Below are 24,814 nucleotides of genomic sequence, written 5' to 3'. Positions count from 1 at the left end.
GTGTCTGCGCTTAACTCCTCCCCCCCATGGAGAACGAACAGCTCAACCCCGGCGCGGTCCGCGGTCCGCAGGCCACAGCCCTGAGCAGAGCCGCGCTCCGCCGGCCGCAGGGGGTCTCTAACCACCGCCCCGCCCCGCCCCGCCCCCCCTTCCCAGTCCCGCGGGACCGAGGAGGCGAGGGAGGCCGGGGAAGGCCGGGCCGCGCCGCGCGTCACGGGGCCTGGAGCGCGGGCTTGCGCCGCAGCCGCAGCACCCGGTAGGTGTTGAGGCCCGGCACGTCGAAGCCGGGGGACAGCCCGTGGCGGTCCGGGGGGTAGAAGCGGACGAACTGGCCGTGCTGCGCCTCGAGGGAGAGCCAGGCGGCCCCGGCCCCGGCCCCGGCCCGGGCCCCGAGGGGCAGCGCGCACGGGAACTCGCGCGCCACGTGCAGCTGGAAGACGCGGCCGCGCAGGTGGCGCAGCGCCAGGGTGCGGAAGGCGGGCGGCACGAGCGCCTCCACGCGGGGCCCGAACTGGCGCAGGCGCAGCTCGCCCGCCGGCCCGGGGCGCACCTCGTAGAAGGTCAGGTTGGCGAAGGTGAAGTAGCCGGCGAAGGGGCGCGCGCTGGGCGGCGGGGCGGGCCGGGGCTCGGCCTCGCGAAGGGCCCGCTCCAGGGCGGGCAGCAGCGCGTCGTAGGCCCGCGCCACCAGGTCGCGCCCGGGGGGCCGCGGCCCGGCCAGGAGCAGCACGAGGCCCAGGCGCAGCGGCGGCACGAGCGAGAGGGAGGCCGCGTAGCCGTCCAGGTCGCCGTCCTTGCGCGCCACGCGGTAGCCCCGCTGCGCGTGGAACTCCCACGGGGTGCCCGTCTCGTCGGCGAAGTAGGCGCCCGGGCAGGCCAGCAGCGGCGCCAGCAGGGCCTTGGCCGCGTCGGGCCGCAGCAGCCGCTGGGGCGCGCCGCCCAGGAGCGCGATGGCCAGCTTGGCCAGGTCGGCGGGCGTGGAGTACATCTGCCCCGACGGCCGGTACCAGCCCAGGTCGTAGAGCGGCGCGGGCCGCCCGCTGCCGTAGAAGCCGGCCGCCAGGCGGGCGCGCACGCGCGGCGTGAGGTCGAAGCCCGTGTCCTCCATCCCCAGCGGCTCCAGCACGTTCTCCGACACCCAGCGCTGGTAGTCACCCTGAGCCGTGTGCGCTGCCAGGACGTGGGCCAGGAGCGAGAAGGCCAGCGTGCTGTAGTGGCACCTGCAAGAGGAACGAACGGTGGAAACTGGGATGCGTGGCCCTCAGGAGCCCCGAGCCACCCACCCAGACTGTGTGAAATGTGGACTGGGTGCGGCTGAGGAGGAGCCTGCCTCGCTGCATCCCACGTGGTCAGACCCAGCAGACACTCCACAGGTCACTGCACACAAGTCACTATCCTACCCCTGGAAAGACTAAAAGCCAGAGAGGGGGGCAGAGAGTTGCCCAGGGGCACACAGCAGCTTGGACTCAGCAATGCACCTGGGAAAGGTGGTAAACAAGTCTTTTTTTTTTTTTTTTAGTGGTAAACAAGTCTTATTGGTTCCTTACACTTTAGTGTGATTTATTTTCATCAAATGGAAAACTAGAGTCGCGGACTGTTGTGGGGTGAAAATGACAGGCAGCCAGGAGTTCAAGGGTAACAAACAAATAGGAGGCAGGACTGGACCCCCTCCCTTCTCCCAAGCCCTACTGCATCCACTCCTCGTCTCATCAGCGTCCCATTTATTTCCATTATGGCACTTGGCAAAATCTGTATTTCTCTTGTTTATCTGTTCACTGATAAAAATGTCCTCTGTTCACTCAGAAGAATGCACACTACGTGAGGAGCAGCCTGCTTTACATTTGTTCCCCGCTGTACCTCAACAGCTAGGTGCTGGGGGTGCCTGGGTGGTGGCTTAGTGGGTTAAGTGTCTGCCTTTGGCTCAGGTCATGATCCCGAGGTCCTGGGATGGAGCCCCATATCGGTTTCCCTGCTCAGCAGGGAGCATGCTTCTCCCTCTCCTCTGCCTGCTGCTCCTCCTGCTTGTGCTCTCTGTCAAATAAATAAGCAAAATCTAACAATAATAATAAAAATAAAGCTAGGTGCTATATCTCAGTTGAGTAGATGCTCAAAAAAAGTTGAGTTGATGTATTAACAGAATACGAGGTTCACACAGAACTGGATATGGGCCCAGCCTCCCCCTTGCCTTGTGCCGCCTGTCTGGGCCTGTCTTCCCAGCTGTGGAACAGGGGATGCGTTCAGGGATCCCTGAGGTCTCCCCTGGCTCCAGCTCTCTACGATGAGGTGACACAGGCTCTCTCCTAGGAGGGGTATGTCGCCTCGGGAGGTTCCTAATGTTGTCGGGGCATCAGATACACTCCTCACCTGGTTCCCGGGTCTGCCACCAGCACATCATCCTTGAGCAGGCTCAGGGCCTCCTGGGTGCTGCCCCTCCACAGCAGTGAAGTGGACCGGAGCCTTCTAGGCAGCCCTGGGGAAGAGCAGTGATCAGACCTGCTGGGCCAGCTGGAAGTGGGTCCCTGGGTGCACTCCCTCCCCCACCTTCCATGAATTGAAAGATAAGGACCACAGAACCACTTTAAAAAAAGAAGAGAGTAGACCCGGTGGCTCAGCGGTTTAGCGCCGCCTTCAGCCCAGGGTGTGATCCTGGAGTCCCGGGATCAAGTCCCACATCAGACTCCCTTCATGGAGCCTGCTTCTCTCTCTCTCTCTCTCTCTCTCTCTCTCTGTATCTCTGGTAAATAAATTAAAAATCTTTAAAAAAATAAAAATAAAAAATAAAAAAAGAAGAAGAAGAAGGGGATCCCTGGGTGGCTCAGCGGTTTAGTGCCTGCCTTCAGCCCAGGGCATGATCCTGGAGTCCCAGGATCAAGTCCCACATCAGACTCCCTTCATGGAGCCTGCTGCTCCCTCTGCCTGTGTCTCTGCCCCATTCTCTCTCTCTCTCTCTCTCTCTCTCTCTCTCATCAATAAATAAGCAAAATCTTTAAAGAAGAAGAAGCAGAAGGAGTCGTCTAGCATGGACTCTAATCCCGGCTGTGTTTTCCTGGGCAAGTCACTTAATTCTCTGAGCTCCAGTCCCCTCATCTGTAACACGAGGGAAATAATTTCCTATATCATAGGGCTCATTTGAGGATTAGTTGAAATAAAATACTTAGCATAGGGTGACTAAGACCTGGCTTAGCACAGGTGGCTCAGACCTGTCTTCGGCTCAGGTCATGATACCAGGGTCCTGGGATTGAGCAGTGCGTTGGGCTCCCTGCTCAGTGGGAGTCGGCTTCTCCCTCTGCCCCTTCCCCCATTCTTGTGCTCGCTCGCTCTCTCATTCTCTCTCTCTCTCTCTCTCAAAATTTTTAAATGCTTAGCATGGGGTCTGGTCGCAGTAACTTTCAAAAATAATTGTCATCAACCATAGAGGTCTGATTCCACAAAATTCTTGAGGTCAGTACTCAAACAGGTTTTGTGGAACTGACTCCTCTGCCCACTTGGAATTTACTGTTTATTGAATGCAACCAGTCTTAGAAGGATCACAAGACTGGGCTTCTTTCCATCCTTCCACTCAATGGGTTTCAAGAATCCCTTTTGTTTCAAGGATTGTTCTGGGACCTGGAGGTTCTGTAGTGAGCAAGATAAAGTCCCTGCCCACAAGGAGTTTCTATTCAAGTGAAGGGGAAGATAATAAATAAATACTCATGCTGTGGGGAAAAATAATTGCATGTAAGAAGGGAGGGATTGTTATTTATCCAAGGTGACCAGAGGAAGTCCTCACAGAGAAGGTGACCCTTGAGAGGTGAAAGCTGGAGGAGGTGAGGGGGAGAGCCACGCAGCAGTGTGAGGAAAGAGTGTCTCCCACAGAAGGAACAGCTAATGCAGAGGCCCTGAGTCAACAGTGCCTTGGCATGTTTGGGGACCAGTGTGGAACAGCCAAAGTGGCTGAAGAAGAGTGAGAAGAGGAAGACTTTGGAGCTGAGAGATACAGGGATATGCCATGGGGTGCTAGAGAGTGCTAGAAGGACTTAGCTTTTTCTCTGAGTGGGATGTGACCACTGCAGGGGTTTTAAGCAGAGGACTGACCTATATTTTATCAGGTTGCTCTAGTTGCTATTTAAAAACAGACTTTTGAGGGGCAGGGGCAGAAGCAAGGAAGTCTGTAAGAAGACTTGAGAATCCATGTTTAATTGATGGTGGCTTAGACTTGGGTGCTAGCAGTGGAGATGGTGAGGAGTGGTTGGATTCTGGATATATTTTGAGTGGGGACCCAACAGAATTTACTATTGGAGGAGATTTGGAGGGTGTGGGGATTGGAGATATCAGGGGTGACTCAGAGCTTTTTGGCTCAAGCAACTGGGAGATGAAGTCTGGAGTCCTGAGTTTAAGTTCTGACTCTAACTCTGGTAATTCTAATTTTTTTTTCTTTTCTTTTCTTCTTTTTTTTTTATTGGAAAGGGGAGGGGCAGAGGTGGAGAGAGAGAATCAAGCAGGCTCCACGCCCAGCACAGAGCCCAATATGGAGCTCAATCCCACAACTCTGAGATCATGACCTGAGCTGAAATCGAGAATCAGATGCTTAACTGACTGAGCCACCCAGGCACTCCCTGACTCTGGCACTTCTTGCTGTGCGACCTAGAACCGTGTACTTTACCTCTCTGAGCCTCTACTTGCCCATCTTTAAATGGGCTTAAGCACCTGCAGTGGTTTCCCTGTGAGGTTTGGAAGGCTTAACCTGGAGAATGGATGAAAAGCTCCAGGAATGGGAGAGAGTTTATAGATTATAGTGTGAGTCCATCACGAAAGACTTTGAGAGCCTAGAACAGAGTTGTTCAGGCAGCCACTGGCTCAGCTGGGCCCCTGAGACTGTAGGAGAAGATGTGTAGAATGTTTTAAAACTAACCAAGCACTTGGTGCTTGGGTCCCTGGGTATGGATTAAAGAAGAATCCACAACACACCCCTAGAGGGAGCGCTAGAGTCAGAGTTACAACCGGGGTGGATTTAACAGGAGGCTGGAGGAGCCTAAGCTTCAACGTTCCTCACCTGCATGGCCCCTTCCAAGGCCTGTATCTAATTTTGAATTTTTAATGATGTACCCTTAAAAAGGACCCCCAGAATTACATCCACATCAGACCCCACTGAACCTGGGTCTAACCCTGGCTATAGAATAACCAAAGCTACCCTGACAAGTGCTTGCTGTGTGCCAGGTGCTCTGCTAAGTGTTTTATACTCATTAGCTCATTTAATCCCCACTAATTATGCAAATGGAAGAGAAACATAGAGCTCAGAGAAGTTAAATGACTTGCCAAAGATCACACAGCTGGGAAGGGCAGAGCTGGAATTTCAGTGCTTGTGCCCTTAACCACTGGGCCGCCTTCCCTCCAGAAGACTGATGCTGGGGCGCCAGGGTGGCTCAGTCGGTTGAGCATCTGCCTTCAGCTCAGGTCATGATCCTGGGGTCCTGGGATTGAGCCCTGCATTGCGCTCCCTACTCAGCGGGGAGTCTGCTTTTCTCTCTCCCTCTGCCCCTCCCCCTGCTCACTCTCTCTCTCAAATAAATAAATAGATCTTAAAAAAAAAAAAAATGAGGAAGGGACACCTGGGATGGCTCAGCAGTTCAGTGTCTGCCTTTGGCTCAGGGCGTGATCCTGGAGTCCCGGGATCGAGTCCCATATCGGGCTTCCTGCAGGGAGCCTGCTCCTCCCTCTGCCTCTGTCTCTGCCTCTCTCTGTGTCTCTAATGAATAAATAAATAAAATCTTTAAAGAAGAAGACGACAACGATGACTGATCCTGTCCTGCCTGAATTAATTTGGGAGGCTCCATCCTCTCGCTGAGCCTTGGGGACACCATCTGGGCTCAGAAGAGATAACCAGGCATGTCCATTGACTGAGACCTCAGGCCTTTCGAGATGATAGAATGGCAGGTATGTGTATATTCATTAGGTTTACATAAGTGTGTTATATAATATGTACATTATACGTTCTTACATATATACATTCATGCACAGGTATGCACTAAATGTGTGTATTATTTTATCCATATTTTATCATATGGTAGCATATAATATATACTGTTTGAGCTTTTTCCTTACTTAAATTAACATTATGTCTTATTCCATCTCAGTACATAACATTGTTACCCTTTTTTCTGGGGCTACATCTTGATTGTATACCCCTCTCCTATCTTTAAGTGTTTCCACTTTTCACTATTACAAACAGGGCTGTAATGAATGTGTGCCTACCTCGTAACACTCACGTGTGAATGCTTCTGTAGAATTTCCTACAAGGGTAATTGCTGAGTCAAAGGATATATACATTTTAAATTGTGATAAATGTTATCAATTGTCCCCCATACAGGTTGCACCAATTTAAGTTCCCACCACGGATGGATAAGAGGGCCTATTTCACCATTAACCTCACCAACTTAGTACACTCACCATTTTGGCCTTTGCCAGCCTGATGGTGGTGGGGGGGGGGGGGGTGTTTTGTTCAGTGGTTTTAATTTACATACATTTTGTTATGAATGAGGTTGATCATCATTTTAGTAGTCGTAAGGGCCATTTGTACTTTTCTGTGAGCTGTCTATTCTGTTCCTGTTCTTCAGCCATTTTTCTGTTGGGTTGTTGGTCTTGATATTGATTTGTAGGCAATCTTTGTATATTGAGGGAAATTAGGTCTTCAGTGTAGAACTGAGTACAAATAATTGGCTTGTCCTTGACCTAATAATCAGATCTTGCCTTTCAACCTGCCACCTGATCTTGATTTGTCCCTTTGATCTAAACTCTCAGATTTCTTTTTTTTTTTTACAGAAATTTTCTTTGCAGATAGACTTTTTTTTTAAGATTTTATTTATTTATTCATGAGAAACACAGAGAGGAGAGAGAGAGGCAGAGACACAGGCAAAGGGAGAAAGAAGCAGGCTCCATGCAGGGAGCCCGAGTGGGATTCGATCCCGGGTCTCCAGGATCACGCCCTGGGCTGAAGGTGGCGCTAAACCACTGAGCCACCTGGGCTGCCCCTAAACTCCCAGATTTCACCTCAGCTTTTACCTTGCCAGATCTATCTACCCCTGGCCCACCATCCAGGGCAGGTGAGAGGGTGGTATGGCCAGCCTGGCTGGGTGAGAACTCACCTGAAATAGTTTGGGTTGAGCTGGGAAAGTTCAGAGCTGCTCACCTGAGAGCTGGCTGGCCATCCTTCGGAGGGTGACCGGTGAAGGCCTTGGGGCTGGGCCCACCTCCTCCAGCCCGTCCATCAGGCTCTGTTGTCCAGGGGCTGACGCCATGCCCAGCGGGTTGTTGATGGTGAAGGTGCTGACGTAGCGTTCCAGAGGGTCATCTAGGGAGGCCACAATGCCCTCCTCCCAAAGCCGGTATAGCATGAGGACCGGAAAGATCTTGGAGAGGCTGGAGATCCTGGACAGTGTTAGGGCACGAGGGTGCAGAGGAATGCGGTTGGCCCCACCACCCACATCCACCCTGCACCTCCACACCCCAACTCTGTAGTGTTCTAGGAAAGCACTGAGCCCACCCTTACCCAGGCCCTCAGACAGAAATCCACCAGCCTCTGTAGAACTGCCTTTGGGATGTTTGAGAACGTACCACAGTGGTGGGTGGACACTCTTGAGCACCCACCCCATTCCAGGCCATAACCCAGGCCCTTCCCATTCTGGAACAGATGTGGGTTGGCCAAGTGGTCTTGGGCAAGTATTAGATCTTTCTGAGATTCAGTTTCATTGTCCATTCATAGGTGGTAGGAGAGATTGAATGAGATTGGGCAACAAACCAGGCAGGTAGGTAGTAAGTGCTCGGCGGTGACAGCAAATAGAATTGTTGGCCCCATGCCTGGCACACAGCAGGTGCAGTGTGACTGGAACCTCTGTAGTCCTTACAGTATCTCTGGGTGTGAGTATGTTCACTTTGCATGGGCAGCTTTAGGGATCCCACAGGCAGCACCTAGGCAGGGAGACTCTGGATGTGCAGCAGAGGGTCCCACATTTCTTCCACCTGGACCACTGCTGCCAACTGACAGGGATCAGGGGCAAGGGCCCAGGAACTGGTTATAGTCCCTTTGTGGCAGATAGAAGGGGCTGGGGGTGGGACACAGGGAAACTTTTCTGGTTAGGGAGGTTTTGAGCTCCTCAGAACTCTCCAGAAGGAATTTCTTCCTGACCTCCACCACCATGGTGTGATGTTGGGCACCCTCTGGTCCACTCTGGACCTCAGTCTCCTCATCTATAAAATCGTCAGGACTTCATAAAGGCCCCTGGCAGTGTGAACCCTAGCCATGGTTCTCTTGAGTCCCCCGATCTCCTAGGTCTCCCCTGTCCTCCCATCTCTTGCCCTGCTCCACAGGACCCTGGAGGTCACCCGGCTGACCGGTACATGGTGTACTCGTTGGGGGGCCCAGAGGCCGGATCTGAGCCATTCTTCTTCCCAAAGTTCCCAGTCCAGAGCACAGTGTCATTGTGGATGACAACTGCAGACACGGCAGCCAGGCCTGGGGCAGACAGCGCCTGACGCAGGATCCTGTCCACCTTGGAGGAAAGGAGCAGGAGGCTCAAGTACAGGCACAGAGAGACACACTCCACTCATTCTTCATGCCCTGTGCACTCCCACACCACACCCTGCACACAGCAGCCCTGGCCTGACCCCCTCTATTCTCTCCCCACTGTCACTGGAGCCTCCAGACCTCAGGTTCTCATACCCCCTGGGACGGGACCCCCATCCAGTTACAACCAGTGCAGCTCCACATGTGTTTTCTATGTAGGGCTTCCTCATGAAGATTTTTGTTTAAAGAAACATTTCCTTGGCGAAATGTAAAAAGAGGGAGGGGTTAAACTACTCATCTAGTTGAACCCCCCTCTGAAGCCCTAGAAAACCCCCAGGAGGCTAGTCTCACCTCCTAATGTTAGAGAAGTCACTATAGGAGGGCCCCTAGGCCCTCTTTGAACATTTATTGAAAAGACATTGTTTTCAATAATGAAATGCAGTGATGGTGAGAACTCCTAGGTTTGTTGGACTTTTGGAATGTGCCGGGTGTCATATAAAGTGATTTTCACGCATCGTTTCATTTAAGTCTCATAACAAGTTCAGTGCTCATTTCTCCATGTCTTACAGATGAGAAGATTAAATCCATGAGATACAAAGTGACTTGCCCTAAGCAGCTGAAGGTTCATGGAGTCAGGGTTAGAAGCCCACGTGAAGGCCAGCCCTAGCTCCTAACTTACTGCTGGACCGGCCTGCCAGGTGATTACACAGATCTGGAACCCAGAGCTCCGTCCACCTGTGGTTCCCAGGCCGGTGCTAGCTTTGCCCCTGTGTGCCTCAGTGTCTTCCTCTGTAGACGGGGCCTCCCAAGCATTCCTAGAAAGAAGCCACCATGCACTAGGCGCTCCCCAGAGGGCAGCCGTGGTTATCGTTGCTGCTCTGTTTTCATTACTATGACCCTGGAGCTTCCCAGCACCCTTCTGCTCCCTCTCCTCTGCTAACTTTGTCCTGTATTTGCAGACAGTGATGGTGTCTCCCTGCATTGGCTCACACCTTCTCCCACGTGGACACACATCACCCCCTGTCCCTTCAACTGTCCTGGACGCCTGTCCCGTCCCTGTGCCATGCTGCTGGCTCCTGTACTTCTGGTCATGTATCATTTGTCCATTTGTCGGTCTCCTGATGTGAGTGGCCCAGGGGGTGGGGTCTGAGTGGCACAGGCTGGGGCTGGCTGGCAGCCCCCTCTAGTGTTAAGCCATCATGTGGTGCTAAAAGGCATCATGGGGGGTGGGGGCAGTTAATCGTATTGTGCTGGCCTCTGGGATAGGGGCTCTGTCCTCCTCGGCCCACCTCTGGCCCCGCCAGCCTGAAGTTCCCTGTAGTTCTCTGTGTGTCCCTTGCCTTCACTCTGCTGCCTCTGGGCCTATGCACATGCTGGCCCCTCTGCCCAGAGCATGCGTGTCACTCCTCCAAGCTCCCTTGTCACATGAATGTCACGTGAATCTATCCTCTAGGTATCTCCTACTTGTTCACGTCTCAGCTTAGACACCACTCCCTCCAGAAGCCTAGCCTGACCCCAAAGCCAATTCTTTGTATCCCTGCATTCCCCAAATGTCCCCTATCCTCACTCTTTCCCGTGTTGTAGATGTTATTTGTGTTGACTACTCTGTCACTTCTAGACTAGTAGCTTCTTTAGAGCAGGACACTATCTTCCTGCTATAGCCCTGGTGCCTAGCACAGAGTAGGTGCTCAAGAACTGTATGTTGAATGAATGCATGAATACCACTGCTAGCGCACAGGTTATGCCCTCCCCTTCATCACCCAGGCCGAGCCCACACACCCAGTCCCCTCTTGGGTCATCACTGACCTTTTCCAGGGCCTCCTTCAACACAGGGAGAGGGTGGGCCAGGGGCACAGGCTCAGGGTGCCAGGGACACATTCTCACAGGGGCAGAGGTCACCTCTGGTCCCAAGGAACCTGGAGGGAACATCACATGGTGAGTGGGGGACAAAGATCAGGATAGGAGTCTAGGGGTCATCCTAGAAGATATGGGACGGTGGCAGCAAAGGGCAGAGCCGTGCCTCGGGGCCAGCCCTCCCAGCTGGCAGCAGCCTCCCCGGGAGATAGCAGGGCACAACGACCTGCTATGAGCAGCAAGGGGCAAAAGGCAGAGTCAGCCTGGGAAGAGAAGGGACAGTCCATGCCCACATGTGATGCTTGGCCTTCAAAATACCAATTAGGCCACAGTTCCTGGTTGGCAGCCCTTCTCTCTTACATGACTGGCATCCCCCTTCCATGTAGTCAGCTGCCTTAGAAAAATTCTGGCTCCTTGGGGCTGGCTCAGCCATGTCTGTCTACCTGTCTGTGTCTGCTTCCCCGATTCTGATCATATATTTGGGTGGAGAAGTGCACTTGGGCTCCACTTAGGGCTTCAGGCCTAAACCATAAGGGACAGTGCCTTCTGTCACCAGAGCTGTGGGGCCAAAATAGCAGGTTTCAGTCCCATTCTGCTTTGGTCCAGGAGTATGGCTTCCCGGGAACCTCAGGGGAGATGTGGGCCCTGGCAGGACGGGGTTCAGGCTGACAGATCATTGCAGCCGCCCCAGACCTCCCCGGGTCCTCGAAGAACAGTGAGGAGCGGGGAGGGTGTAAGGGCCCCTAGGAGCCGCACCCTTCGTGAAGGCGTCCCCCCACTATGTCCCGAGACGACACAGAACTGAGAGCAGCCAGTCTGTGGGAGGCTCACCATGGCCATAAGTTCATCCAACTCCTCCCACCTTTTGAATCTGCCTGACTTTGTGACTTTGTCAGGATGAATTGTCTGGGTGCCTTCCAAAACTAGGCCTTGATCAGTTTGCTCCCTGGGAACACTGCCCCCTCGTGGATAAGCCTGGAATAGCGGCCATGGGAGCAGGTGTGCACATAGAGACTTACCCAGTCACTTACCCAGGTGACTTGTCTCCTGAATTGAAAAGAGCCCAGGTTAGACCAGCAGCAGAACTGTCAGCAGGCCCACAGAATCACGAGAAGTATAAATCACTTTGTTCCAAGCCAGTAGGTTTGGGGGTGGTTTATTACTCAGCATTAGATAACCGATATGGTCCCAAACAGAAAAATTACAAACCTTGGGGAAGGTCTCTCAACAAATCCCTGACATAGGTTTAATCATTGGAGTAGGGAGGTCTCAGCCAGTTTGTTTCGCCTGGGACTCAGGTAGGGCTCAAGCCCACGGCCCTGCAGTAATTTGCACCTGTACAAAAAGTCACCCAGGAATCTTAAAATGCAGATTTGAGGGGCACCTGGGTGGGTCACTCAGTTAAGCATCCAGCTCATGATCTCAGCTCAGGTCTTGATCTCAGGGTTATGAGTTCAAGCCCCATGCTGGGCTCCACACTGGGTATGGACCCTATTTTTAAAAATGCAGATTTGAGTCAGTAGATAAGGGGTGGACCCAGGGCATCCTCATTTTTAACAGCCTCTCAGGTGGTGCCCACACGAGCAGGTCCATGAGCTGTTTGGTTCCCATTTGTGACAAATTAAGGAGAAAATTTGAAAACACGCATTTAGAAACTTCTATAGCAATTTGATGGAGTAATTATGTGTTGAATCTTAAAACTTGGGCTTCTATTTATAATCTTTTTTTCATTTAATCTCTCTTTTTTTTTTTCATTTAATTTCATTTGTATGTACCGCATTACAGCAGTACTGGTCTACTTTAGGTTGGTAGGTTGACAGTTTGAGAAGCATGGCCCTAGAGGACAAGCTGACCCACCTACTTGGGGACTGTTGGCTTTAGAGTCTAAGAAAACCCTGGTAAAGGAATTTACCCTAGAAAGAATGGGTTGGGTGGGAGAAGAAAAGGCCAGCAAGAAAATAAAAGGAGCCATTTCTGCAAAGTATCTCTGTGGGACTTTGGGAGCCCAGGCCACCGTGTTGAGCCTTGGGCATCTGTAACACAAGAGGACTGGAGAGAGGCATTCACCCCAGCTTCAGCAGAGAGCTGGGATTCTGGATGATTCAGGATCTCGACAGGTTGGAGGGCATAGGGGTTGCTATAGCAACAGAGGGCCTGATGGATATGCCCAGCAGTGGTGGCTCATTTGCCAAGCCTTGACCAGCCCCCAGATGGAGAGGCTCCAAGCAATGGCAGCGTCTGTCCAAGGACACCTCATTGTTCCTCCCAGGGTCTTAGATATAGCTGGGGGAGGACCTTTAAAGGGGGGTAGGGCCTGAAGATCCTATCATGAGGGCAGAGGACCAGGCAAGAAAAACTCCATTTGCCCTTATTGGGGGACCCTGAGTTTTACAGCCAGACCGGGTAGTTTAGGGAAACCCCCGTGGCACTGGGGTCCTCATTTTAGACATTAGAGCATCAAGACACAGAAAGATCATGTGACTGGCCCAAAGCTACACAGCCAGTGAGGGTTGGAGTCAGAATGAAGGCCAGAGTTTCTGAGTCTAAATCTTGGGGTCTTCTTACCCCTACACCTTCAGATCAGCTTACGGCCCACAGGACCCGCGGGTGGGGGAGAAACTCAAGGATGCTTGTGCACTCACTGGTCTTCAGCTTGGGGAGGTGGTACTGCCATAGGAAGCAGCCGGTCATAACCACAGATAACAGGAAGAAGAAGCTGCAGGAAGCTGGGAAGAGCCACTTCTTTTTCACTTTCAGCAGGCGGGGCTGCCGGCCCACCTGGAAGGGGAAGGACACAGGGCGCAGCCCCCACGGCAGTCAGCCAGAGGGAGGAGAGAGAGGGACCCCCTACTATACCTTAGGTTCACCCAGACATCAGGAGAGCCCAGGGCGTGGGGGAAATATCACGCCTGGAAAACCAAGGTTCTTTCCAGGATGACCCCTTCAACGCCGTGCCACACGTGTACCTCCGCACCTCTGGGCCTTTGCACAGCCTGTTTCCTCTGCTGTATGTGCCATTTCTCTCCTGTGTACTTAGTGAAATCTCCAAGGCCAGCTGAGGTGCCACCTCCTCCGAGAAGCTTTCCCCAACTCTCCTCATCCAGGTCCCTTCCACGGCACTTTGTCCAAGTGTCCATTGTGGTACAAGACCAACTCCCTAAGGCAGTAGCTGTCTGACTGCTAGTAGCTGATGTACTTAGGGGAGTGTGAGTTCTCCAAGGACGGGGCACCTACCACTCAAATTTCTTAGATCTTAACATTTTACCATATCGTAAAGATATTCTTTACATTTAAAAAAAAAATACCATGTCAGTCACTCATTTAGTTTCTGGTTGGTCCATCTCATCCCATAGAGAACAGGGGTTTGTGTTTGCTCACTGTGGTGCCCCAAGTGCCCCAAGTGCCTAGAACAGTCCTTGGAGCATAGCAGACCCTAATAAATAATTGACAAATGCATGGCTAGGGGAAAATAAAACATTCTAGGTGGAGGTAATGTCCTCTTCGCACCACCTGCAGGTTCCCATCTCCATCCCTTCTGTCCCTCGCCCCCTCATTTTCTCTCTTTAAATAAAAAAAAAAAAAAAAGTTTTTTTTTTTTTTTTATTTATTTGAGAGAGAGAGAAAGCGAGAGAATACAAGCAGAGGGAAGGGTCACAGGGAGAGGGAGAAACAGACTCCCCACTGAGCAGGGAACCTGACCTGGGGCTCAATCCCAAGACCCCAGGATCCCGACCCGAGTCAAAGGCTGCCGCCAAACCAACTGAGCCACCCAGACACCCCTAAAATCTTTTTTTTAAGATTTTATTTATTCATGAGAGAGACAGAGAGAGAGAGAGACGGAGACACAGGCAGAGGGAGAAGCAGGCTTCATGCAGGGAGCCCAATGTGGGACTCAATCCCAGGGCTCCAGGATCAGGCCCTGGGCTGAAGGCGGCGCTAAACTGCTGAGCCACCCGGGCTGCCCCCTAAAATCTTTTTTTAAGTGCCTATTTTATGCATTTAAATTGAGAGCACTGTGACGGGCAATGAAATATCTGGGCGGTCAAGTGTGGCCTTTTTCAGCTGAACTAGATACTATCCAGTTGCTCTCCAAAGTTGTTGCTCCAGGTAACACTCCCACGACCTGTGATTCTCATTTCTATTTTTAATTAATAGGGCTGAACCCTTTTTCCTGTGTTTACTGTGTATATTTGGGTTTGCTTTTCTACGAATAGACTGTTCCTATCCTTTGCCTGTTTTTTCCTATTCAATTTTCTGTATTACTATTAGAGTTCTTTGTAAGTTCTGGATACTCTTGCTCATGTTTTTTGTCTTTTCACATTGCGTTTATGATACCTTGTTGCGGGGCCAGAATAGTGTAGTGGTGAATCTGTGGCCAGATTGCCAAATTGTGAATCTCAGTTCAGCCACTTCCTGGCTGCGTGACCTTAAGAAAGTCACCCTCTCTGTGCCTCTGTTTCTGCACGTGTAAAAAGGAAGTGATAACAGTGCTTGCCTCGTAAATTAGTAAGGATTTAGTGAGTTAATATATATAAAGTGCATTCTGTTTGTCCCATTGTAAGCTCTGTTAGCTATTATTGTTGAATAGAGGGTTCTTCGTTTTGGTTTTGGTTGCTGCCAATCAAATTCATCAATATTGTCTCTTTTGTTTGCTCTGTGTGTGTGTGTGTGTGTGTGTGTGTGCTATCTACTCAGAAAAGCCTTTATACAGAGGTTATAGATGTAGATTTCTATACTTTCACACACACAAAAATATATTTTTGGTCATGGTATAAAGAAGGAAAATAGGGCAGCCCGGGTGGCTCAGAGGTTTAGTGCTGCCTTCAGCCCAGGGTGTGATCCTGGAGGCCCAGGATCGAGTCCCACGTCGGGCTCCCTGCAGGAGCCTGCTTCTCCCTCTGCCTGTGTCTCTGCCTCTCTCTCTCTCTCTCTCTCTCTCTGTCTCTCATGAATAGATAAATAAGTATTTTTTAAAAAGAAGGAAAATAATTTTATTTTTTCATGTGGATAATCAGTCATCTCAGAACCATTTATCAAATACTCTAATCCTGTCCCCCACTGACCTGTATGCCATCTCTGAAACATACCCAGCATCTGTACATACCAACACCTGCTCTATAGGCTCTGTTCCATTAGGGTCTCACTGAGTTTCAATTCCCTGTCCCTCTGTCCAATCCCACACACTCACATGTTGAGCACTGTCCTTCAGGAACCAGTCTGGCCAGAGAGGCTTGCTATAATCTGACCCCAACTGATTCCATGGGCCCATTTCCTGCCTCTCCTCCTCCTCCTCCTTCTCTTCCCCCTTGCATCTTTATGCCTCATCCCCCTCTCCATGACATTGTACTTGTGATTCCCCTCTGTGAGGCCCTTTCTATCCATTTCCACCTGACAAACTTGTCTTTTTCCCTTAAAACCCATGGGTATTCGTAGAGCCTTCTCATTCTCTGCAAGGTAGAACTGAGGGCCTCTCCTCTCTGCTGTATGCACACCCCTTACTGCATTGTAATAGTAATCCACACTGGCTGCTACTGGCATCTTTGTCTGGGTCCCTACTCGGTGGCAGGTGCCTCCCACACCAGGATCGTTCCTTTTTGGCCTTTACGCCTGCAACACTTGGCACTCCACCTGGCACTGGCAGATCCTCAGGAAATATGTTTTGAACTTTACATTGTCCTGCAAGATGAAGGTCTTGGGTTCAAATCTCAGCCCCATTTCCTGAGTCGGGTGTTAACTATGGACAAGTCCCTTCCCCTGTATGGGCCTCCGTGTCTTCAGCTGTTGGAGCAGGATGGACTATTTGTAAAGAGTTTATATTTACATCCGGAAATCTCCAGCTCTAAATCTGGGGTTCCCATTGAAGCCATTCTTTATTCATAATTTCCAAAGATTGGGAACAAACCAAAAGTCCCTCAACTGGATATAGTCGAGACAAACTCCACTATATCCCCACAACGGAATACTTATCAGCAATGTAAAGAAACAAATAGATGCAGTCATGTGAATGAATCTCAGATGCATTATGCTAAATGAAAGAAGCCAGACTTAAAAGCTGCAGTCTATGTGATTCAATTTTCATAACATTCTGTAAAAAGCAGAGCTGTAGGGACAGAAAACCACTCAGTGGCTGCCTGGGGCGTAGGGATGGGGTAGAGGATGGAGGAGCAGAAAGGACTTCGGAAGATGATAGAACAGTCCTGTATCTTGACAATGGTTTCAGGACTGTGTGCATTTGTCAAAACTCATAGAACTGAACACCAAAAAAGATGCCTTTTAATGCATGTACACACTTCCTCTTTTTTTTTTTTTTTTTTTAACTAAGCCGCTAAAGAGCCCAAGAGCATAAGGATGACTCCACCGAGGTGTCACAGGAGTGACATCAGACACAAGACTGCGCTTCAGCCAAAAGGAGTGGAGGGGGTGCTCTCTGGCATTGTTTGTGTGAGAGGGAAGTCAGAAGGTGCTTCCCTCAGAGCATGAGCAAAGGGCCACTGGGGCAGGGCCAGGGAGGGAGCCCCAGTGGGAGGGCAACCTAATCTCCCTTAACACACATTCATGACATGGCCAGGATGTGGGCATCTCATTTTCTCTTTTTTTTTTTTTTTAGAAAGCTATTTTTTTAAGATTTTATTTTTTATTTATTCATGAGAGACACAGAGCGAGAGAGAGAGGCAGAGACACAGGCAGAGGGAGAAGCAGGCCCCATGCAGGGAGCCCGATGAGGGACTCGATCCTGCGTCTCCAGGATCACGCCCCAGGCTGCAGGCGGCGCTAAACCGCTGCGCCACTGGGGCTGCCCAACATCTCATTTTCAAGTGCAGAACGAAATTCAGAGACTTTGAATGACTTGCCGAAGTCATGGACAGCACATGACGGACCTGGGATTCTAGCTCTGTGCTCTGCATCTCTCCACCCCACCTCACCACATGACTGTGATCTCTGCACCCCCAATTCATCATCCTCCTCTGAGGCCCAGCCGCCTCTCATGCCCATCTCCAATCTCAGGATTTACACCAATAGACCCAAATTTGGGGTCAGTGTTTAATCTCTAAGCTGCTCACCAGCTGCTCACATTTTGACTTGCAGTAGCCACTAAGACTCTCTCCCCTCTGGAAAATGCTGGCAAGGGAAGGGTTCCGGAAGAGCCCGACTCTCCCAAACTCTATGCCTCCCCCATTCCTTCCCCAGGTGGTCTACAGTCCCAAGACACTCACTTCCATTCTCCTTCTCCTGCCCACTCTGGTGCAACCCTCCTTGTCCAGTCAGTCATCCAGAATACAGTTTCCAAGGGTCAGCTGTGTGTTGGGCACAGTCCTATGCCCTTAGGGTACAGGACCTTTGGCCAACATCTGTCCCCCATAGAGCCAGCAAGATGGTGGAGTGACCATACTCAAGGGCTCTGGGGTCAGGGAAAGCAAGACTTGATGCCAACTTTGCCCTTACTGGCCTTGGACGAATGACTTCACCTCTTTGAGTCTCCATTTATCTGTGTAATGGAAGTGACCATCCTTCCTATACCTCATAGAAATTAGGTAAGGGTAAACGAGATAATGCATGCAAAGCCCCTAGAAAGCTATTGCCTAACTGGTGCTAGTGTAGTCATTTCTCTGGGAAGGAAATGTAAACAGAGCATGTGCAGACAGCTTTTGGGTCTCAGGGGGACCCATGAGCTCAGCCTCTGGGTGGGAGGGGGAGGAAAGATTCATTGAACAGGTAGTGGGGATGAATCAAGGGCACTCCAGCCAAAGGCCTGGGGATATGAGAAGGAAGGGGAGTACTTTCTGGCTGGTTTCGAGAATTTAGTATATGCAAAATACTTGAAACTGTTCCTGGCCTACAGTCCAAACTCTAGAAATGTTAGTGGTGATAATGAAGGTAATGTGGAATGATCTAGACTTCATGGGGCTATGCCTTACCTGGGTCTTCATTCTTTCCAAGGTGTGGAAGATTCCAGCTCCTTGAAGATTTGGGTCTACAGCTCAGGAGACCCTATGAATGGAAAATTGAGTCAGAGGAGTAAAGAACAACAGGGATCCTGGAATCTGGAAAGGAGGAGGGGACAGAAATGCTAGAAGATGAGGAGGGGGAATGAGGAGGGGAGGGGACAAAGCTTCACTTCATGAAGCTCCACCTCAAAGGCAAGGGGAACTGAGCTCAGAAACCCTGCAAGCTCGACCAACTGTCCAGATCTGCCCAGGTCTGTCATGATTTTAGCACTGAAAGTTCCAGATCCCTCAGGCCTGGGGAAATCAGGACAGTTGGTCGTTCTCCTGGCCACTGCCTCCCCTTCCAGCCTTAGAAACAACCCTGTCAGACACCGGCCCTCCAGACTCTTAACCCCACTCACCCTCTTCTGGAAGGCTCAGGAAGGACAGGGCAATTCAGGCCCAACCATGGCTGGCCAGTGTCTCCAGGAGTCCCCGTGTGCCAGGGGACGGGAATGGCTTCCTGGGCTTCTGAGATGCAGTTCTCCAGTGGCTGGCAGATGTAGTGCCGATTACCCCAGCACTAATCCCTCCACGAGCCCTCCGCCATTAGGATTAGTTCCTGGGGTCCCTGGGCGGCAGGGAGTGGGGAACATCTGTCAGGGCCTGGGCAGCACCACGTGATCCAAAATGCTCCGGGCTGGCGGGCAAAGGAATGCTGTCTCCAGAAGGAGTGTCTGCCAAGCCCGGTGTGCCAGAGATGACCCACAGGCCTCCCAGACCTGTCCATGCCCCACACCAGCTCCTCAGCTGCCTCTGTGGAACCAGGATTCCAAGGAACACAGTTTGAAGACCACTAGGGGTCAACCCAATCGTTAAACATTCAGATAACCAGTTCTGTTGCTGCCTGCGTAGCCTTGGGTAAGGCATGCCCTCTTTGTTTCTTCCTCTATAAAAGGGGAAAATAATATCTTGGTTACCATGAGGATTAAATTACAGCATGCTGGTGAACAGATAGCCTAGGACCTGGCCCTGAGTAAAGACTCTATAAAGACCAGCTTCTTGTGATAACTTAGCTTTGTGCCCAAAACTGTACCCCTGTGTCAGACATCAGATCTTTCTCGGTGAACGTGCTAGAAAGTTACTATCCATTGAGTTTAATTGACAAAAAAAAAATTATTCATTCACCTTCCTGGCACTAGATGTGGCTACACATTGGAATTACCTGGAGAGCTTTGAAAAACCACTGGTGCCTGGGTTCCATACCTAGAGATGCTCAGGGACATGGCTTTGGTGATTCTACTATGTGGTCAAGGTTAGGTTAGGAACCACTGCCCCAGACCAGCATGTCTCCAACTCACCTTAAATGTGTATATGAGGGGATCCCTGGGTGGTTCAGTGGTTTAGCGTCTGCCTTAGGCCCAGGGCATGATCCTGGAGTCCTGGGATCGAGTCCCACATCAGGCTCCCTGCGTAGAGCCTGCTTCTCCCTCTGCCTGTGTGTGTGTGTCTCTCATGAATAAATACATAAAAATAATAAATAAATAAATAAATACATACATACATACATACATACATGGGTATCGGAACAGCCTGAGGTCAAGTCAAACTGCAGGTTCTGAGTCAGTGGGTCAGAGCAGGACCTGAGATTCTACATCTCTAACCAGCTCCCAGGTGATGTCGATGCTGGTCCATGGACCACATTTTGAGGAGCAAGAATCCTCTGCAATTCATTGGTTACACAATCTCCCATATCATTATCTCCATAGGGCCCCGGAGCTACCTCCCAGCCACCCCGTTTTTGAAGGGACTTGAGCGATTCTCTCCACTTTGCTGATGATTAAGGTCAAGTATGTGAATGGGTGGAGGCAGGTCTTCTGGATCTTAGTTTGCATCTCTGGTGGTTAGAAATCTGGACTGGTCTAGAAAAGAATGCTTACTAAGTTAGAGCAAGTGATTTTGCCCAAACTCCACACCGTATGGCTGGTGAAACAGGCTCTGAGAGAGGAGGTGACTTCCCAGGGTCCCATAGCAAGCTTAGTAACAGCTGCTATAGTGGGGCTGGAACCTGTGTCTTCTGGACCTGGCCGCTTGGTCAGTCTTTGCTGGGCAGCGTGCCACCGGGTCACAGTTGGAGTGCCGATAGTACTCAGTGCTTTCCATGTTACCTCCTTTGGTCTTCAAAATAGTCCCACGAGGCACGTTCTGTTCTGCCCATGAAGTGGCAAGACTGGGATTTGGACCCAAGAGGCTTCACCTTGTCCCAAATACAGCCAACTATGTTGACTCCCCATCGGACCAAGAGGTCCTCTAGGGCGAGAACCACGTCTCACTCTAGTTGGTCTCCAACCCAAGGCCGAATATGCAAAACAGACCACTCCAGAGTTCTGCACCTCAGCTGACAAAGACCCTCATTCCCAGGACACAGACTACTTTCTGAGCTCCTCCCTCCCCAAAGCTGCCACTTGTCACCAACCTAGTCCAGTCTTGCCCCTTCTGAAGTTAGTGGGAAGGAATCTGCAGCATGTCATACAACAAAGTGGCCACATGGCGACAGTAGAGGCCCATGTGTAAACTCTTAGGCCCGCCTGAGCCTCCTCTGAAGGATAATTTTATTCATTGAGCACTTCCCTTCCTCCAGGCATTTGTCCAAGGGCTTTCCATGCATGAACAAAGATAATCCCCACAACAGCCCCATGAGGGAGGAGTTATTCATCCACTTTATACATGAGAGATCATATTAGTCCTTTGCTTAAAAACCTTCGATGGCTGCCCACTGCCCTTGGAAAGATCAAAATTGGACCCTTGAGTCAGTCCACTGGGGTTCAGATCTCAGCTCCACTACTTACTACTTCTGTGACTTTGGTTGGGCTTCTTGGCTCCTCTTGGACCTCAATATGCTCATCTAGTAACAAGAATAATAAAACAGAGCCTACCGCCTTGGGATGGGAGTGAGGGTGCCATTAGCTAAGCACACAGTTCTGCAGCTGGCACACAGCTAAGTGCTCAACACACATGAGCCACCATGACGACCATGGGTCCCATTCTGTCTCCTCCCAGCGTTCCCATTCATGCCCCCGCTGGTCTCTTCCCCTTTCTTCATCCCCCTTTTTGCCCACTTACCCCTACTTTCCCCATCTCCCCGCCACCCCTTCCTATCCCTTTTGCCTCCTCTTCTCACTTCCCTTCTCTTCTTTCCATCTTTCTCCCTCCAGTTTCAGAACTCATTCCAGTTGTCCCAACACTTCCTGGAGGTGTTTTCTGATATCTGTTCTCTGTGGACCATGCTCAGGTTTGTAGAACTAGGAGCAGGTCTTGTTCCACAGAGGGGTAGGAGGCTCCTGAGTTCCAGTGGACTGTGGTTTTCAGAAACTCCTGCTGGCCTCCTCTTTTTCCCCATGTTCTAAAACTCTCTCCTGAAGTCGACCTCTCCATGTGGCTTGCTCCCTAGATAATTTTGAGGTCACTCTCTTGTCCCCAAATCCACTCCAGAACATCCCCAGAGAGAGAAAATGACTGTCCCTACCCTCAGCATCAGAATTGTTTAGAATGAAGAACGTGGCCAAAAAGATCTCAAGGACAAATTAAACTTGAAAAAGAAAAGTCTCTCTCCCAAAGGATCTGGAAGATATTTAGCATTTTTCCCCCGGTCATGCTTGGATTGATTAATTGATTCATCTGTTGGCTAACTTATCCATTGAATCACCCAACAGACACTTATTGAGGATCTACTATTCATCAGGTCTTATACTCGGGTCTGGGGGAGGACATAGGGCAAGGCAGACATAGCAACAAATACTCATTGTCAACACAATGTATATTTTTTTAAGCTTATATATTTAATCCCCCGTGGGGCTCAAACTCATGACCCAAGATCAAGAATCACAGGCTCTTCCCAATGAACCAACCAGGCACCCCAGCACATATTTGTTGAGTACCTACTAAGTGTTGGACACTGCTCTAGCCGCTTGAATTTATCTCCATGAACAAGACAGATCCCTGACCCTGTAGAGCATATGTCCTAGCGGAGGCAGCACAATAAGTAAGTGAAGTGGCATGTGAGGAAGTGTCACAGACTATGGAAAATAAGTAGAGCTGGGGTGGAGGTTATAGTGTTAAATTGGGAGGTCAGGATGGCCTCACTGAGATAGAAACATTTAGCAAATCACCTAGAGGAATAAGGGAGTTAGGTATGTGGCCAGCAGTGGAAGAGTCCCTAGTAGGGGGGACATCTACTGCAAAGGCCTCTTAGAGGTCGAGAGTGTGCCCAGTGTGCCAAGGGAAAAGCAAGGAGACTGGTGGCTGGAGCAGACTAAGTGAGGGGCAGGCCAGTAGGCCAGGTCAGCAAGGTAAAGAGGGGTCATGGAGAACCTCATAGGCTGAAAGAAGGACTTTGGTTCTCATTCTGAGTGACATGGGAGCCCTTTGCAGGGCTTGGAGCAGAGGAGCAGCATGACATGACTCACGTTTTTAAAAGACCACTCGGGCTTTTGTGTTGAGGGCTGCTTAGAGGGCCAGAGTTGGGGGGTGGGGAGATCAGGGGCTTATCCCAGGTCAGAGATGGTGGTGGTCTGGAGCAATAGTGGAGGCAGCTGGAGTCCCAGACTCTGTCCATGCTTCGAAGGTGGAGCCAGCAGGACTTGCTCATAAGTTAGAGCTAAACACGAGAGAGAAAGAGAAGACTCAGGACCAGCTCTAAAGTTTTTGGCCTAAGCCACTGGAAGGGAGAAGCCTGCAGGTGAGAGAGGTTTGGAGCAGAGGGGCAGAGTTCAGGACTCGTTAATTCTGAGATGTCTGAGTGAAAGTATGGAAGTAGGCAACTGGCCATTCGAATCTGGAAGGTAGAGGTCTGTATCAAAGATATAATTTAGAAAGTCATTGGCATTAGAAAATAGGAGATAATATTTAAAACCATCACCATGGAGTGGAATGAAGTGAAGGAGGGATCTGAACACTGAGCCCCGAGGTCCAGGAGATGTGAGCGCTGGATGAAGGCAGATACCACAAAGTCATGCAGCGCAAGTGCAAATCGGGTTTCACTCAGGAAACTAGAAGTGACAGGTCAGCGGTTAATGAGGTGCTGGTGCATTGTGCACTCTCTCATCATCATATGGAGAGAGGTTCGAGGGTTAGGCCATGGCTGGAAACATCCTGGAGTGTGCCCCAGAAGACCCCTTGATCCCCCCGCCCCACTACTCTATTGTTGTCTAGCCAGCATGAGGTCAGCCTCAAAAGTAAAGAAAAACTGGTCTGAGCTCAGGCACCAGCAAAATTGCTTGTATACTGAAGGCACCTGAAGACCCTAAGGGGAGTGGAGACCTTCTGGAATCATTTCTGCATCTGGGAAGGGAGTCTGCTCTAGAGTCCACCTGCTGTCATCTCATTGCTAGAACCTGGAGTGAGCTCTTAGGTTCTTCCAGGAGAGATTGTTTTTCCAAGGTCCATCTCCCGACCTAGGGCTCATTGAACATAGGCCTGCCCACCAGGGATGGAGATCAAGAAGAGTGTAATAAACAACAGGGGTAGAAATCAGCTGGGCTGGTAAAGGGATTTCCGGCTGTTGTTGGCAATACTGGGTGAGACTCCCCAAAAGGAGAGAAGCCTGGAGTGATCAGTACAAAGCCCATGGTAGAGGCCTGAGCCATCTGGCCATGGAGTCCTTACCAGATGCAGGAACCTATAACCAGAGCACAAAACAGTCCTAGGATATGAAGGGTGCTGCTCAATACTCTGCCAGTGGGCTTCAACACCATCTGAGCAAGGGACAGGAACATGGTTGTGGAGGCCCAAGACATAGCTGTTGGTGGCTGTGGCCAGCTAGGAGCAATGTCTTTGCCATTGTCAGAGGGTGAGTCACTGATAAGTCTCCTGCAGCTGGGTATGGTGGGCGGGGATAAGGGTGATGGTAGGTTGAGTACTGTGATAGGTTCGTGCCATGGGCCCTGGCCTGGGCAGCTGCTAGAAGCTGTTCAGCATTGCCCGTCCAAATCTGGAAGAGAAGGCAAGTTTACTTAGCCCTCCACCCTGGTCTGTTTCCTGAGATTGCTTGCATGTGTTCTTGCTAGATCACCCGTGAGGTGTCATGCGCCCGGGTGAGCCAAGTGATTTGTCCTTTCCCAGAGCATTGTCACCATAGGAGCCCAGGAGTCAGCATTCTACCTGACAAGTCAGGGATACCCTTCTCTTTCCTAGGTGCCCACAGAGGGTGATGACAAAGTGCTGGTGTAATGGCACCTTGAAGGAGCCATTGCAAAGCTCTGTTGTACCAACCATCTTGCAGGTGGCAAGTGTGGAAGAGCAAGTGAATTCCATAGTGACGTAAAGCCCACAACTGGGAGGCAGCGACTGTAAACAGAGTTTCGTTGTCAGACTGTGCCATTTTGAGAAATTTTAGCACATGGCAAAGGGGCTCATCAGAACCTTAGGAGTCTAGCTTAATGAAGAGAATAGCCACCCCCATATCCTAAATCAAGTCTACAGTGGTCAGAATCCATTGCAC

At 50.8% G+C, this 24,814-nt stretch overlaps 1 protein-coding gene across 1 annotated transcript; it reads right to left on the bottom strand.

The window, feature by feature from the left end:
• Positions 1-211: 211 nt before the first annotated feature.
• On the bottom strand, positions 212-18,380 carry LACTBL1 (lactamase beta like 1). Its single transcript, XM_077896510.1, has 7 exons — positions 18,307-18,380; positions 13,033-13,168; positions 10,343-10,452; positions 8,365-8,522; positions 7,163-7,401; positions 2,362-2,467; positions 212-1,217 (listed from the first exon to the last, which is right to left on the bottom strand). The coding sequence occupies exons 1-7, from the start codon at positions 18,316-18,318 to the stop codon at positions 212-214; spliced, it is 1,767 nt and encodes a 588-aa protein (XP_077752636.1). The 5' UTR covers positions 18,319-18,380.
• Positions 18,381-24,814: the final 6,434 nt, after the last annotated feature.

The sequence above is a fragment of the Canis aureus genome, chromosome 5 (genome assembly GCF_053574225.1).
Source record: "Canis aureus isolate CA01 chromosome 5, VMU_Caureus_v.1.0, whole genome shotgun sequence".
Classification (NCBI taxonomy): Eukaryota; Metazoa; Chordata; class Mammalia; order Carnivora; family Canidae; genus Canis; species Canis aureus.
The sequence above is the reverse complement of the archived record's forward strand: the minus strand, read 5'-3'. Positions and strand labels throughout refer to the sequence as shown.